The sequence below is a fragment of the Halyomorpha halys genome, unplaced genomic scaffold (assembly GCF_000696795.3).
Source record: "Halyomorpha halys isolate HHAL.00 unplaced genomic scaffold, Hhal_1.1 Scaffold1174.1, whole genome shotgun sequence".
NCBI lineage: Eukaryota > Metazoa > Arthropoda > Insecta > Hemiptera > Pentatomidae > Halyomorpha > Halyomorpha halys.
Window position 1 is genome coordinate 224,543 of NW_027109467.1, and position 15,816 is coordinate 240,358.

Consider the following 15,816-nt stretch of genomic DNA (forward strand, 5'->3'; position numbering starts at 1 on the left):
CTAATGGCTCTTTAAACTTCTAGGCATCAGATTCTCTTTTTGAACTAGATTCTAGGTACTGCCATCTGTTATCTAGAAAGGTTAAAAAATCTTAAAATCTTGTAACTGTAACTTAAAAACTTGAAGGTAACTGCTACCTTCAGGACTACCTAACAGGGAGTGGCATTACCCTCCTCTCCATCAAAGCAAAAGTGAAGCCAAAAAGGCCAAGCCTAGGAAAAGAAGATTTATGCTGAGGTTAAGAACAATGTCCACAATTGCTATCTAAACCAATACATGAGGCAGCCAGTGATTGGCTCCTACTCTTCCCCTACTCCTTAACCACACCCCTGAAAGGTACATAAAGCTTGCCTTTTCGGCTTCACTTTTTCTGCCAGCTTCCTCCAAGGTACCAAAAAATCACTGCCTCCTCTAAATTTATGGTGTAGTTGCCTAGTAAGTTAGATACTCTCTGAAGATAGCTGAGATAAAAAGGGGTGGTTAAGTAAATTATATTTACATGGAAGTTATGTTTAAATTTAATTTTGCTCTATATAAAGTACAGTTTTTTTTTTTATTATTGGCCAGAGCTCTTGTAGGTTTTATATATATTTTATGTTCATTTTAGCATCCTCAAATAAAGTGTATTATTGAGTGGAAGTGAATTACCTTTTTTAATTTATAATAGATCTAAGAACCTGAGGTAATTATTGGTTGTCACTTAAAAATAATAATTAGAATACTCTTAAATCATTAATTACACAATTTTTTTGGTTATTTTTAATATATTAGGATGACTTGAGATGAAATAGACTCTGAGATTGCTGTATCAATATCGACTGAAAGAAAAATTCCTATTTTTTGGAAAACACTCAGAATTATGGATTTGTTGAGTAAAAGGTACTTTTTCATGTGCTAACATTGCCAAAAGCATAACTAAATGTAAGTACGAAGTTATAATACCTCAACTAGATTTAGATGTTCTGAAGCAAGTAGGAGATTTAGTGAAAATCCTAGTACTACTCTGTATGAAGATATTAAGAAAAGGCTTATTAATGCATAAGCGGAGTGTTTATACAGATATAAAGTACACTCTGTCCATTGAGACAGACAGGTTATTTCCAATGTCACGTTTTGCTGTTTTAATTTTTTTTTTTTATCTATTCATCTATAGACATTGGATCGACAATTTCAGTCTTCCAATAAATGTATAATGAAAATTTGTTTTAGTTTTTGCAAGTATCACTTAAATAGTCTTCTGTAAAAGGCCAATATGTCCAGATGGATATTTTAAGCAAATAAGACTTTCAAAATCAAATAAATGATACTTATGTATTAAGTGTTCGGCCATAATAATTTGGCACTGTAACATATATTCTTCTATTCTAGTTTGTGTTATTAGCAAAAATTAAATATAAATTATATTTCATTCTAAAGTTCTTACATTTAAAAAAAAAAAAAAATGTAATAATAAACATTATTTTGGTGGCAAAAATTCCCTAGTGGCAACTTCCATTTCCAAAAAGAGATAAACAAACCCCAAACAGATCATTTTCAGATGAGGTCAGAGGCTTAAAAGAACATCGTCAATACTTAACAGTTATCTATCTCCCCCGACAAGAACATTGCTTGATAAGGTGACAAATCTCAAAAGGTTGGAGGTTTTAAAAAAAAAAAAAAAGGCAACCTTTTGGGCCAGACTCACTCTACTAAGAGCCCCAGGGAGCAACAGTCCTATATCACTTTTGAAATATTTGCTTAAAACGAGAAGAGGAAACTTAAGATAGTCTAATCGAGCAATATTTAAATACCGTCTAAAATTGGAAAATGGCGTGAAACCCTCCCTCCCCTATCCTGCCCTATGTGTTAGCCTTGTTTATCTGACTTTTTAATCAGACAATTATAACAAGAAGGTTGGTCAATGTACGATATATCACAATATCACAAGAGGAGATCATAACACAAAAAAAGGCCATCATGACCAGGAAGCGATAGTCCAATATCACTTTTGCAAATATTTGCTTAAAACAGGAAGAGAAAACTTAAGATAGCTTAATCGAGCAATATTAAAAAAGCGCCTGAAATTGAAAAATGGCATGAAATCTCTTGAGTGAGCAGAAGTTAACAGTTCTGATCTAATTAAAACATTCCTAATTTTTATTGGAGGATAGTTAACCATATGAAGTAGATTGGAGAAAGATAGTCCGGGTGGCGGTCAATAAAGGTATCAAAATAGTAAAATAAAACTATTGTAAACCAACATTTCGCCCCACTTTGCAGGGCTGATAAGAATCAAGTTCTACTACCAACTAAATTGATAGCAGAACATTATTCTTATCAGCCCTGACGAAGGCCTGCAAAGTGGGACGAAACATTGGTTTACAATAAATAGTTTTATTTTACTACTTTGATACCTTTATTGACCGCCTCCCAGACTTCCAATTATCTTATCCAATTATTCTTCCTCCAAATTAATAATTTTTAACACAGTAATTTCTAAATTTTGAAAAAAAAAAAATTATAGCATTTTCTTTCATAGAAGCAGGTAATTCTCAAAGTTTATAATTTTTTGAAAAAAAAACAAAAAAAAAAAGAAAAAGAAAAAAGCAAAACAAAAAAATATAAAAATGTCACAAAAAAAATTAATAATATAAAACTCCATATACATCACATTTAAGTTCATAATAGAACACTAGAACAACTACAAACATTGAAGTAACAAATAATTTAATTAAAATGAACAAAAAAAAAAAAGAAAAGAAAAAACAATCTGACTAGAGAAATAAGCAATGCCACATCAGATTGTTTCTATTTTCTAATGAGGTGTAGATAGTTGACCGTAGATTAATGATTGGAGAAGTTTGTCGGGGGGTGCAGTCAGCAAAGGACAACATAAATAAACAAAACCATATTTATTTATTTCATGAAGACCTGAAACTCAGGTCGAAACGTCGGCATAAAATAAATAAATATGGTTTTGTTTATTTATGTTGTCCTTTGCTGACCGCACCCCCCGACAAACTTCTCCAATCCTTTCTATTTTCTGCATGAGTACAAAGCTTCCCTACCTTAGGCAGTAAACAAAACTAAAATAATCAAACATTAACAGGGAATTTTAAAAGGAGACAAAAAAATAAAATAATAAAAAGCAATTAAAATAAATCTATTAGTTAATTAATAATATTAAACTTGTAAGGATAGTTTCAAAACATTTTATTTTTTTCATAACACAGTTTGCTAGTATTAAGGTCTCTTAGCCCAAGGAGCAACAGTATCAGAAACAGGTGGTCTGAAATAGAAAATACAAAAATTATCAAAAGTGTAACTTCACTAAATATAAATCAAAAAGTTATTTAGTAGGTAAGACTTATTGTTAAATAATTAAGAAAAATATAAGCATAGCAATACAGACGAATATAAATAATTATGTTTGATTATGTCTTGTAAATCTTATTTATTTTACAAATACAATTTATTAAATATAAATGCACATAATTGATGCATTGCTATTAATTTTTTATGTTTAATCTTTTTTTCATCATAACCTGTTCTTCACTTTTCAGAAGAGTATTGAACATTATAACCTGTAGCCCCTACAACCTTTGAGCAGTACTTGACAAGGGAGTAGTGATTCATGAGCAATGGTTATACAATGAATGCAGGCTCTTAATATTTATATTTGAGGTGTTAGGCCGTAAAACATGTTAACTAAAGTGAATCTATATATATTTAATTATTGATTGAATATTTTAATATAAATGTGTAAACAATTTTTTAAAGAATAAAGGGTATAAATAAATTCCTGAAAAGAAATATAAAAGTTTTAAAATGGTAACTGAAATATTTTATAAATTTTAAAGTTTTTTGCACCACTGGGCTTTTTTAGAGTTAATAATTTAATAAATTCTTGAAAGAATCTTTAGGAAATTTGTATTATTAAGAGAATAATGTTGATATTCAGTTACGGTAAGTGACTTTTGGTTGAAGATAAAAAGTTTTAATTAACAAAAAATTGTGGCAGCCAAAGAACTGATCCACAAAAGTGAAACTTCTGTAAATGAAATAATGTTTTAAAACTTTATTAATAATGATCATGCGTTCCCTTTTACATAGCTTAAGGCAAAAAATATTTGTAGTTCCAGAATAATAATTAGAATAGAACAGCCATTTCTAAAGTCAATTCTAGCAGGAAATTTTTTATATTGTAATAGGAAACTATGAGCTAACTCAATCGGCATTGACAATTACAAAGCCCCACTAAGCTCCTACTCTATTATTACAATATAAAAAAATTTCATGCTAGAATTTACCTGCATTGCACCCTCCCCTACTACTTCTGTTTCATCCTCGCATTAAAAAATCAATTTACTCCCATCTGATTTTTTTTTTCTTGAGTTGTAGAATGTAGGAAAAGAAGTTTTACTTCAAAACTTTTTAACATTGTAAGAGTTTTCAATTTGTCAGTTATCATGTTTTATGGCCGATTACCACATTTATTCTTGCCAATATTTTCAAAAATGTGTGCAGATTCATTACCTGTGTTTCAGCCTTACGTTTCAGTTTTCTAAAATACCTATTTTGAGGATGAATTCTACTTCTTAATTTATTATTCTTTCCTAATGACTCTGATAGACTTAGAAATATCATTTTTATTTTATAAATTTAACAATAAAAAAAGTCATTATTTGAGTTAAAATGATAAAGTTGAAGGCATGAGTGGACAGAAGTGTCATGTGGTAGATTTAAAATTTTCACACCAGCATCGGGTAGTTCATTCCCAAGATTTTTGTGAACGAGTGTTTGAAACATTCCACATATTTACTTATTGTATTTTTTTGTACAATTGTAAATTATAATAAATAAGATGTTCAGAAAATTATTTTTTTTCAATGATAAAAGTTTTTACACACTTGATATGAGATCATGTAGAATCTTGGGTTGCTGATATTACAAGGTGAAGATAAGAATATGGATCCTTCATTGGTATGAAAAATTAATTTTCAAATTTTTTTAACATGTTTATAAACAGATGTCTTTATTAACAAATAGGGCTTAAGCTATGTTACCTAGGGCATTTATCATCACTGGAGTTGGTAGTTTCTGTAGGTTTACTTGTTTCTGAGTGGGAATCCGTTGAAATGGTACTCTCACTTCCTGAGAATAATCCTTTTGGTTTACATTCCATCCCAGGAGATTTGAAGGAGGGAATTGGTTTCTCAGAAGTCTGTACACATTTTTTAAATGGTAGGACAGTACCAAATAAGACATGTTGAATCACTGGAAATTTTCCCAATACCTGTAATAAATAGAAAATTAAAGTTTTATTGTTTATTGAATTTACGTAAGCATAATATATAATATGATGAGACTGTACATGGTAATGAAGGCAATGTAAAACAATTTTTGCCATGTGACCAGAAAAACATGGTGACATCTTTATGTCTGTATTAATAACAAGAAGGATTTTCAGATCTTCTAATAAGTGGGTTAAAAATTAACAGGCTTTTTGATGCTGGGATGAAATTTCTCTAGTAATGGTGTTTAAAACTGGAGAGTTCTATTAAGTTGCAATAATCACAGGTAAGATATTAGATTTATAGGCACTTAAGACATTGAGTGAAGCTCCTTAAGTAATGGCAACTAATCTCTAGAGCAGTGGTTCTAAAAATGTTTTGGCCGCGCCACCCTTATCAGGCTAAAACAATTTCACGGCACACTTGTCAAGCTAAAAAAAAAACAATCATCTTTAGAGCGGTTGAGTATTTAGGAAAATCAGAAAACGTGCAAAGCAAACTCTGTATATTTCCTATTTTAATTTCTTTTTGTAATGTTTTGAGAATGAGAAAGTGGGTATGCCAGGGAAACCCCTGCTCTAAAGTTCAGAGAGCCTTGAAGCAAACAAGTAAGATTCCTAAATATTTCTCAGGATTATTTTCAAATATCAATTTTAGTTTTAATATTAGTTGAGGCCACAGCAGACGCGATATTGATACTTTTTTTTGTTGGATCCCTACCATGCCATTTTTGGCATGTAGTGTATAAAGACAATATTTATAATAATAAGAAAATTATTTTTCTCCTTCTGCCTATTTTTCACTCTAGTAGGTATTAAGGTCCCGTACCCTCAGAGCCTCGTAACCCATAGTCTTGGCAGTCTCATTGGTGTGTAGAGGATAAATATCCTTTCTACATTTAATGAGCTAACAAAATTCCATACTTTAATAGCTTTGACATTTATTTATTTTTACATCAAAGTGGTGTTGATTCCCCTTACCCAATAGATGACACTCTGGACGCAGATACTAATTTTATTCCCCTTCAGGCCTTTTTACCCCTCTATAAAGTACCAAAGACATGAAATATGAATTTAAAACCTAATATGATTCCAAGACTAATTTGTGAGACATTTATTTTGGGAAGGATTATCAATATAATCGAGAAGTATGTATATATACAGGGTAGGTATTAGTAGACAAGTGGGAAAGCTGAACAAATTACATTCTTTTATGTATTGATATACTTGGATATTATTGAGGAGCTAAAAAAGCTGAAAATCAGCTTAAAAACGTTAAGTCCCTCTGTGTCATGGTCCTTTCCTCGAATTCACAGAAGATAGGAATATGAAACAACAATGGATTTAACAAATTTTCTGTAGAAAAGAAATATTTCACCACTAAAAGAAAAATATTAATTTTCTATATAGTGTCATAAGACAATTTAAAAATTTTCTCAACTCTAAAATAATAAATGGGATGCAGCCACAAATTGCTTCTGGTCTTTGGTCTATATTCTATGTTTAATGGTTAAAAACTTAATTATAATTATGGATTAAAAAATAAAAATAAAATATTTTTACGAAAATAATTAAATTTAATCATAATAAGCACTCACTTCTCCTTTGTACATGCGGATAAGACCAGCATTAACTTTTTCCCAAGAGGGAACACCGCTGATATTCCAAAGTTGATTTGAATGCTCAGCAAAGGGCCCACTTTTTACCTAAAAATGTTTAAATAAAATGAAGATAAATTATCTAAAAAATTAAAAATATTAATAAGAAATATGTTTGAGTTTGGATACAAAGAACAGGTGGTATTTTCTAGGACTTGGTTATCACATTTTTAGAGAGTAGTCAAGATAATAGACCTCAAATTGTCTCAGTTGAATGAGAGGAAGATATCAGAATAGTTTTTGGGAAAACCGTTACTTACCATGAAATTTTCCTTCAAGAGAAAGTAGAACTAAGCTAGACTCAAAGATATATTCAAAAATGCCAGAAACAAACAGAAAGATACTACAATGGCATTCTTGGATGTGAAGGCAGCATATGATAACATAGGAAATGGTCACATATTAAAATTTATGGAAGCCAGAAGTGTTTCAACCGACCTAAGAAAAGCAATAGAAGATATTCTATATAATAATGAAATAAAAGTCAATCTTGGGGTCAATAAAACCAACACTATTAATATTTATAAGATTTACGTGATTAATTGATATATCTTCCCTTCCCTAGTTTATCCATTGCAGACAGCACCATTGGCGAAACTGCTACCTTCTCTGTTGGAATAAATTGAAGTAATACTTTGCTGAAGCATTAAGGCCATTGGGAAAATGTTTTAACAATATGATCCTTGTCACCCGCTGGCACAGTTATATAACAAGCAAATAGCTAAACTGCCGGAGAAGAAAAATGTTTCGAAGAGGTATATTGAGTGGATACAGAGGGCTCTGCTAGGTTTGTAAACATTCTGGTGTTTATTCCCACATTAAGATTCTAAATGAATATTGAGGATTAGAGACAAGATACAAGTTGGATAGTCCAAGACTTCGCTGGATTGAAGTGTACCTGGAGGTGTTAGAGTCTGCATCTAGATGGCACCAGCACAGTCACACAGCGGTGACTTATTGAGAATTCTTAGTAAAAATGTAGTGCCACACAATGTTAGTAAGATCTATCAGTTAGGAATAAGGATCATACACTATATTTTGAAATTAATAATCTAAATTTAGTATTTAATAAATTTGATTTTGATATTTAGGTTTTTTTTATAACAAAAAGAATAGAAATGTTAAAGGAAGCCGTCAAGAACAGAAAGGACAATAAAGGAGGTTTAACATGCATAGTCAGAATCATATACTAAATTATTTTGGACAAAATTCTAGAATTTTGGTGTTCTTAATAGTTGCCATGATATAATTGTCTATTTATAGTTTATATGGGTCGCTAACAGAAATCAGTATTGGTTGGATCTCATATAAATCTTCAGTATCTGATGTTGATAAATTCATAAATACCATTATTACAATTGATCACTATCTTGGGCAATAAGTAATATTGATATAATTGTGCACATTCATACCAAAAACCAAAGTAAAAAAATACAATGCAATCAGAATATATAAATAAATTAATTAAGTAAACTTAAATAGAAGTAAGCAGAATTACAATACAATAATGAAATAAAGACACTAATCACATCCATTCTTATATCTATAAAATATTTATATACAATCTGAGGATCCCCAAACCTTCTTTAGCTTTTTCATAATAATTATGTAATATGAGTCCTTTTCCCAGCACAAGCCTCTATAATCTGTTGATCGAGAAAATGCTGCTCAGCAGTGGATGGGAATCACTATCCAATTTTACCTACCCCTATATTAACCTATCCCAATTAAATTATAGACTAAAGGGACTACTTTTTTTAAAGGACAAACAAATGGGTGTTTGTGAATGTGGCCAAATTAGACTAGTAGAGGGAGAAGTTTACAGGAATTCTCTAAGTAAATAGACTATAACTATATCACTGTTACTGATTCTGTAGTTGGTCAGAAAGAAGAAAAAAAGTAAATTACGTAAAATTTCAAAAACAATAGTAAAACTTCTTAATAGATACAATTAAATTTTGTAGGTTATGAAAACTTACTGAATTAATGAATTTTATACATCCCATGAAAAGATACTCTTCATGGAATCTGGTGACTAGATCCGGAAGATAAAATCTACTAGTTTCTATAACAGGATGATCTAAAAAAAAAAAAAAAAAAAAAATCAAACATACATAAATGATTAGATATATCAATATGAAACTTTTGTTTGATATATATTGTGTATCTCAACTATTTACTTATTAGTAAACAAAAACATTTAATAAAAATTAATTAAGAAAACATTACAATACATTCTAGTAAGATAATGATCTTAATTTGCTAGGAAGTTTATAGCAAAGAATGCTGAATTAGTTTTAAAATGTTCTTAAACCCTATCTCACATTGCAGTAAATTTAAATTGTGAGCAGTTGGAGAGAATTTTTTTTTGGGCTGTCTGTAGATCAGTTGGTTGAGGCGCAGGTATTAGTAACCTGAGAACTGCAGGTTCGAATCCGGCCTAGGGGGGGTGGACTTTTTTCATCCCATGGCAGTCCCATGAAATGAAAAACTTGAATTAGGTTAGTTAGAATAGGTTGTTCACCTCTAGATAACACCCTCCCTCCCTCCCGGTATGTCAGAAAAGACCAGGAAGGGGGTCATAAAAAAAAAAAAAAAGTAGAAGATAATTTCAAAATTCTATTCAACAAACTCTATTGAGTATTATTAAAAAACATTTAATTCATGTTAGTTATAAAAAAATTGAATTAAAAAAAAAATAACTTTAGCCAAGATTAACCTATAGTTAACACATATCTTTTATCTGTTCTAATTAATTAAATATTAATATATTATAATAAATAAAATTATAGATCTCTTTATTATATTATAAAAATCTTACCTATGAGTTGTGAAGAGCCCCATAAAAATGGTAAGAATTGAAAATCATCAAGAGCCCACACACCTCTAGAACCAGCTGGTTCCATATTATATACAGTTTGTAGTTTTCTCACAACCTCTAAATATCTAAACCATTTTAGGAGGGATCAATTACTATAATTTTATTTAAAAATAAGAATTTAGGACAATAGCAGTAAATTATTACATTAGGATAAATGCAGCAGCTTAAACACTTTAACAAGACATTTAAATTTTTTCTACATCACAGTGTTATTATGCTAACTTTCCTTTGATTGTTCTCTATTAACATTTCTGTAACATAGCATACTGGGAAGAAATTGACAAAAAGCCTTACAAAACTTCATGAATTTTGAAGCCCCTAAACCCTCTACCGAGCAAAAGTGGAGAGAAGAGAGATTTATGGGCAATATAAAATTATTTGAAAGTTGATTCCTTCTTTTAGTCATTCTATTTTGCTCAATCCCCATCCAAATGGTATGTAAACTGCACAACAGATATGTCCCTCCATTTGTAGATACTCTTGTGGATCTGGTCTGTTGAGCACATCTTCCCAGATCTCATAGATGTCCTGACTCACATACCTGTAGGTATCCTGTGGAATAAGTAAGTTCTTGTGCAAAGGTTCTTCCAAAGAAACGTTCTCATTCTTCAGAAGCATTTACCCTTTTTGCTTCTCCTTCAGCTCCTCAATCAGGATCTGTCTAAGGATATCACAGTCGAGTAGTTAGAGAAGCTATTAATCTTCCTGTATCCTTTCTTGTCAACGTTTCAGATGACAGGGTCTCCAGCTTCTCCAAGTTCTTTTTGTCCTTTACAAACCAATCACTAGAAGGTTAAGAGCACACAATCAAAACTTCTGCTGTCTTAGCAATGGCCTGATAATTGAATGCTATCATTGAAGGAGTTAAAAACTAAACAAGAACTGTAGAACACTTCCTATCTTTTAGATTATTATCATTATCATTCATTTGTATTGAATACCCAGCCATCATCACTCAACATTTCAAGAAATGAGTTAGACAGCAAATAGATTTCAACTCAGCAAAAACAATTTGAAAAGTAATTTTTTTGGCATAAAAACTACTAATCATAAAATTATCAGCACTTCTAAGAGTTGATGGATTTATTTTAAATAATTATGAAATTCTAGTAAAAACTTTTTCCCAGGTATAACTTTTTCTATTAAATGGCCTACTTTGTCAGAGCTGAATACTGATGAGAAACAATGCTTAGAGGGAATTCTCACTTGCCATTATCTTGATCCATTGATCATACAAATTTTTTTCATCCTTACTAAGGATGTACATGGGGTCAATTTTCTTACTTAATTAGTAGCGACCTTTACTTTGTTACATAAAGCCTAATGAGGAACATTATAGCACCTCACTTCTACGACGATAGCCATTCCTTTCTTCATATTATAATGCAAGGAAATCTTCCTTTGAATATCATCATATTTGTCTATTCACAGGTGAATTGCTGACTCTTTGAACAAAAGTAAAAGGTTCATATGTTTTCTCATGAAATATGTGTGAATGGAAAACTACTATTTCCTCTAGTGGGTCAGGGAATAGATACCTAAAATTTTATTAGTAGAGTATCAGACAAAAATACACTGCCATAATGTTTCAGGCTAAATGAATTAGTTAAAAAAAAATATGGTTTAATATGCATAAGTGCGTCTTATATTGGAAAAATGGGCAAGGATGTTAGATTACCAAATCTTTTTTTAAGTTGAAATAAAAATTGCAACAGGTGAGAAAACAGACTTCATATATGTATTTGTATGACAGTTTGGTAACGGTTTCCTATCATAACTACAACATGGCGGGTGTGAATGTACAATATACTACTGTTGTGGTATATAACTTATGCTATCATTATTGGTGCTTTAACTGGATGACAGCTGTCAACAATTGCTCACTCACAAGATACGTAAACACCCAGAGGATTATTTTTAGAGGAGATTGGGGCCTAAATATTGATCACTTATTAGGGTCAGGTTGTAGGTTTAAAACTAGTCAACCATATTCACATTATGTTTAAGTGGGTATACCCCAACCGGAAAGTTAGAGTAATTCATGGCAATAGTTATAGACCAACCAAGATAAGTTTGCCTGTAGGGAAAGGGAACTCGCACACTCCCCACACTAGCTCCTTCTTCCCTCTACACCATAATAAACCCCTCCTACTGGGAACAAACTAAGAGGCTGTCCGGAATTTGGTAACACCCAACCAGTTTGGGAATGGATGGTGCTTGGAACACATTTATCCCTCTATTCTTGGTCTTCTAAATTACAAATACAGGCAGGGACTAGTTTCTTTAGGTTATCCTTTATCTTTGACTGGGACTGTTTCTTATTGATTCTTGTTTTACTTTGTAGACAAATATATTGACAGCTCTGTTCTTACATGCTATTTAAGAACGCAGTATCATCCAAAAAGTCATTTTTGGAATTTCATAATCATCAGAAAACAAATGCCTCTTTTAAAGAGGCATTCCTTATAATAGAGGAAACATAGATTGGACCACTCTCAACCTCTGTTTTCATGAATTTAAATACGTCCATAATTATGTTTTTGGTTTGGGAGTGGATATTTTTCCCTCTACCCAGTTAACTCGACATTGTAAACTTATAATCTAGCGATATTGATGAAAAATAGTTTTGAGAAAACTGATATGAAGAATTTCGATTTGTAAAGTTGTAGAAGTAAGTTGAAGAGAGGAAAGGAAAGGTTAGGTAGTCCAGTCAACTGAGTAGGTCTGTTTCAACAACTACTTCTGACTAACTGGAACTGTACGGAGCATGCGCAGTACAGGATTTGAGAGGGAAAACATGTACATGCTCTGTACCGTGAGAAGTGGTTGTCTGAATAGACTAAGTGGAGAGAAGAGTGGGGGAGGGGGTTGAGAGAGAGAACATTTGCCACTGTGCATCTCACCCCTCCTTTACTCAGAAGCAAAATCATCTTTGTTGCACAATACCAGCATCCAAAACCGGAAATACAAATTTGATTTAAATAGGAGCAGAAATTGCTTTTAAAAACTCATCTCCATAGCTATTTCGTAAGGATAATGGGGTGTAGAGAAGGTTCCACTGACAATTACCCTAACCTCTTCATAGTTTTCTTGAGAATATTCAGAGGGATTTAAGCAAACACTGATATCAAACTCAAATTTTATCATTACTCGTAACTCTTAACTTATTTTTTAGAAATAAAGTATCAAGTGCCTGCTACTGTTGCAATTATCCTAGATATATTCTAAATTAATAATAAATGATAATATTCAAAGTTATTAACATTCCAATATTATTATAGTACACATAACAGTCATTTTTATAGTTAAAATTTATATTAATTACATTACAACTTTAATGAATGAAAACTGTTAAAAAGATGTAATAGATCGAAGGAAGTGTTTAATAAATCAACAAAGAAGGTTCCTTGAAACTGCAGAATGAGCTTGCAAACATCATATGCTTTGCTTTAGTAGTGGCACGTCTAAAAAAAAAAAAAGAAGTTTTGATTTTATTGAATAAAACTTATTCTAAAGACAGTACTGTACACTCGGATTAATTTCTCTACTGAGGTCATCCTACAGTATCCCATAGCTAAAAGTAGGGCTGGGGCAAAGCAACACCTGTCTACACTACAATCTACGGAATATGTCAAATACAACATTAAAAAACTTTTCTTATCAGATGTGCCTCTGTTAAAGCAAGTGACAGATAACAGTGAAGATAAGAGTAAGTAATCATCCCTATTATTATTATATTTTTACTGCTTTAATTGTGCCATAGCTGTGGAATTCTGCTAGCTATACTCGCTCTGAAAGAATAAACAGATCCCAAACGAATCCTTTTTGGTGCAGATTGCACCTAAATATGACTCAATTTTGGCTGTTAGGTTATAGATCGACAACAGAAATAAAGTTCGGCAGGTGTAAAAAAAGTATTGTTAATTCAAATAATCTAAAAAAGTAATAATTCATCTAACCTTTTAAACAAATAGCAGACTGTTCCTTTTTTGTCAGATTCCTTCAGTGCCCCTATTTTAAATAAGCAACAGAGGAACATGCAGAATGACATTTCATGGCCTGTACCATAATCAATTCTAGTGGAATTACCAAATCCCTCAAAGAAGTAGGTTTTTATTTCCTTCATGGCTGTATGAAACACAACTGGAGTTGCTTGTTCTAGAAGGTAGGTACCTTCCTGCAATAATTAATCTTGTTGTTTCCTATCATTATTTGTAATTACTTAAAATACACATAAGTCTGACTTCAAGAATAACTACCTCATTTAATTTGGTGTAAAACTGTCTGAATGCTTTATTACCAAACCGCTGTGGTTGTTCTACAGGTGGAATTTCATCTATCCACATTAATAATTGATCTAAGGCATGGAGAATGCCATTTAAAACACCAGATCTGGAATAGAGTCCATTATTAGCTAAACCAGTGGCTTCTTTGTTCAGGGCCAAAATAAATCCCATGTATTCCTGTACAAAGAAGTACAGAATTATTAATATTGTAAAACAAGTACAAAAATGCCATTTTATGAAGAAAATCACCATATAAGCTTCTGAATGTTCCCATATTTTCATGTCTGAAGGATTAAAGACATGTCGTTTTGGTATTTGAAACTCATGATCATCATAAATAAGATTTTCGAAATCAGACTGAGCTATAAAAAAGAAAATAAGACATGTTATTCTAAAATATAAAATCAGGCATATATAATTAATTCTTAGTAATAGGAATTAAGTCAAGGAGCACTTACTGAACGTAACCATTGATGTATATTTAATAGTCAATTCCTATCATTAGATTTGATGATTAATTTCAAAAGCATGGAAGGTTACGGTTGTTTATATTTATCAATGCTTTCATACTGTTTATGTACAGACAGTGTAGCCCTTTATTCCTTAGCATTCAATATTTTACTGATGTTAGCATTTCATCTTTACCAAGTCAATGAAATATCTTATGATAATTAAAAAATAAAGTTATTTAGCAATTCATTTTCTCCGAAACATAAAAAATTCTATTTTCAATAGATTGCTATTTTTTTTTTTTAATTATTTCATTATAAATTCCAAAAAAATTGTTATCACCTTAGATATTTCTAAAAATCCTTAGGCCCCGAGCACACACTAAGAATTCTACAGACCAGAAAGAAACCGGTTGGATTTCCTGCCTAGAGATCGATCAGGAAGAACATTTGCACTGAAGCCGGATTTCTATTAGTTGGTTTGCTCTTATGCCTTTTAAACTCAATAGTTCGCTAGTTTCCTCCATGAAAAGAAGGCGCCTGATTGCAAAGTGGTTTTTGTACCGCCTTATACCAATTAACAGATTCAAACAACAGTAAAGACTTTAAGATTTACTTTTATTGTAAAATAAAATGTTACATCAACCTTACGAATAGGAAGAACGTCGCCGAAAGCTAAGTTACTTCATGCCTTGTGACTAAAGCGTAATGAAGGAATTGTATGTGTTTTCTGTTACATACAGCTATAGATAATAAGATTAGGACCGGAATATTAAGGAAGGAGTTAGAACCGTCACTGTCCGCAATACTCAGGTTGTTAAGAACTGCGCCTCAACCACCTGAACGACAGACGGCCTCTTTACCGATAAAATCTAAGAAAGGTAAGGAGATTTATAGATGGATAGGGTATTGACCTCCAAGGATGTGCGGCTGCACAATGTGGCAACCAGGAAACCATCCCAAAAGAAAGTGATTGACTAGTATTAGTTAAGTTTAATTTTATGTTTCCACGGAACAAGAGTCTTCAGTTCACCAGGAGACCATCATATGTGGACACTTTAAGAATATATTTTCTATATGTATGCATAGAACCTCAAGGCTTCGCTCGCGGATCTGTTTGTCCTTCGAGAGATTCTCCTCCACCGTAATATTTTTGCATTTACCTCTATTAGTTCAGGTTCGCTCCATCCGCTGTATGTCCTCCTGTTCCACATTCAAAACATCGGGTGCGGAGACACAGTGATACTAGGGCCCTGTTTCATAATGAAAG

At 31.8% G+C, this 15,816-nt stretch overlaps 1 protein-coding gene across 1 annotated transcript; it reads right to left on the minus strand.

Annotated features, from left to right (window-relative positions):
• Nucleotides 1-3,121: 3,121 nt before the first annotated feature.
• LOC106688673 (serine/threonine-protein phosphatase 2A activator) lies at nucleotides 3,122-14,693 on the minus strand. The gene is made up of 9 exons (XM_014433250.3): nucleotides 14,556-14,693; nucleotides 14,347-14,459; nucleotides 14,071-14,274; nucleotides 13,771-13,988; nucleotides 9,752-9,876; nucleotides 8,910-9,010; nucleotides 6,871-6,978; nucleotides 5,046-5,275; nucleotides 3,122-3,268 (listed from the first exon to the last, which is right to left on the minus strand). Exons 1-9 carry the CDS (start codon nucleotides 14,566-14,568, stop codon nucleotides 3,223-3,225), a joined length of 1,158 nt encoding a protein of 385 aa, XP_014288736.1. The 5' UTR covers nucleotides 14,569-14,693; the 3' UTR covers nucleotides 3,122-3,222.
• Nucleotides 14,694-15,816: the final 1,123 nt, after the last annotated feature.

Excerpts from the sequence above, each read along its gene's own strand:
- LOC106688673 (XM_014433250.3), bottom strand. Across the intron at positions 13,989-14,070 it reads TTTACACCAAATTAAATGAG|GAAGGTACCTACCTTCTAGA; the intron begins GTAGTTATTCTT and ends TAATTATTGCAG. Across the intron at positions 5,276-6,870 it reads TCCGCATGTACAAAGGAGAA|GTATTGGGAAAATTTCCAGT; the intron begins GTGAGTGCTTAT and ends TATTTATTACAG.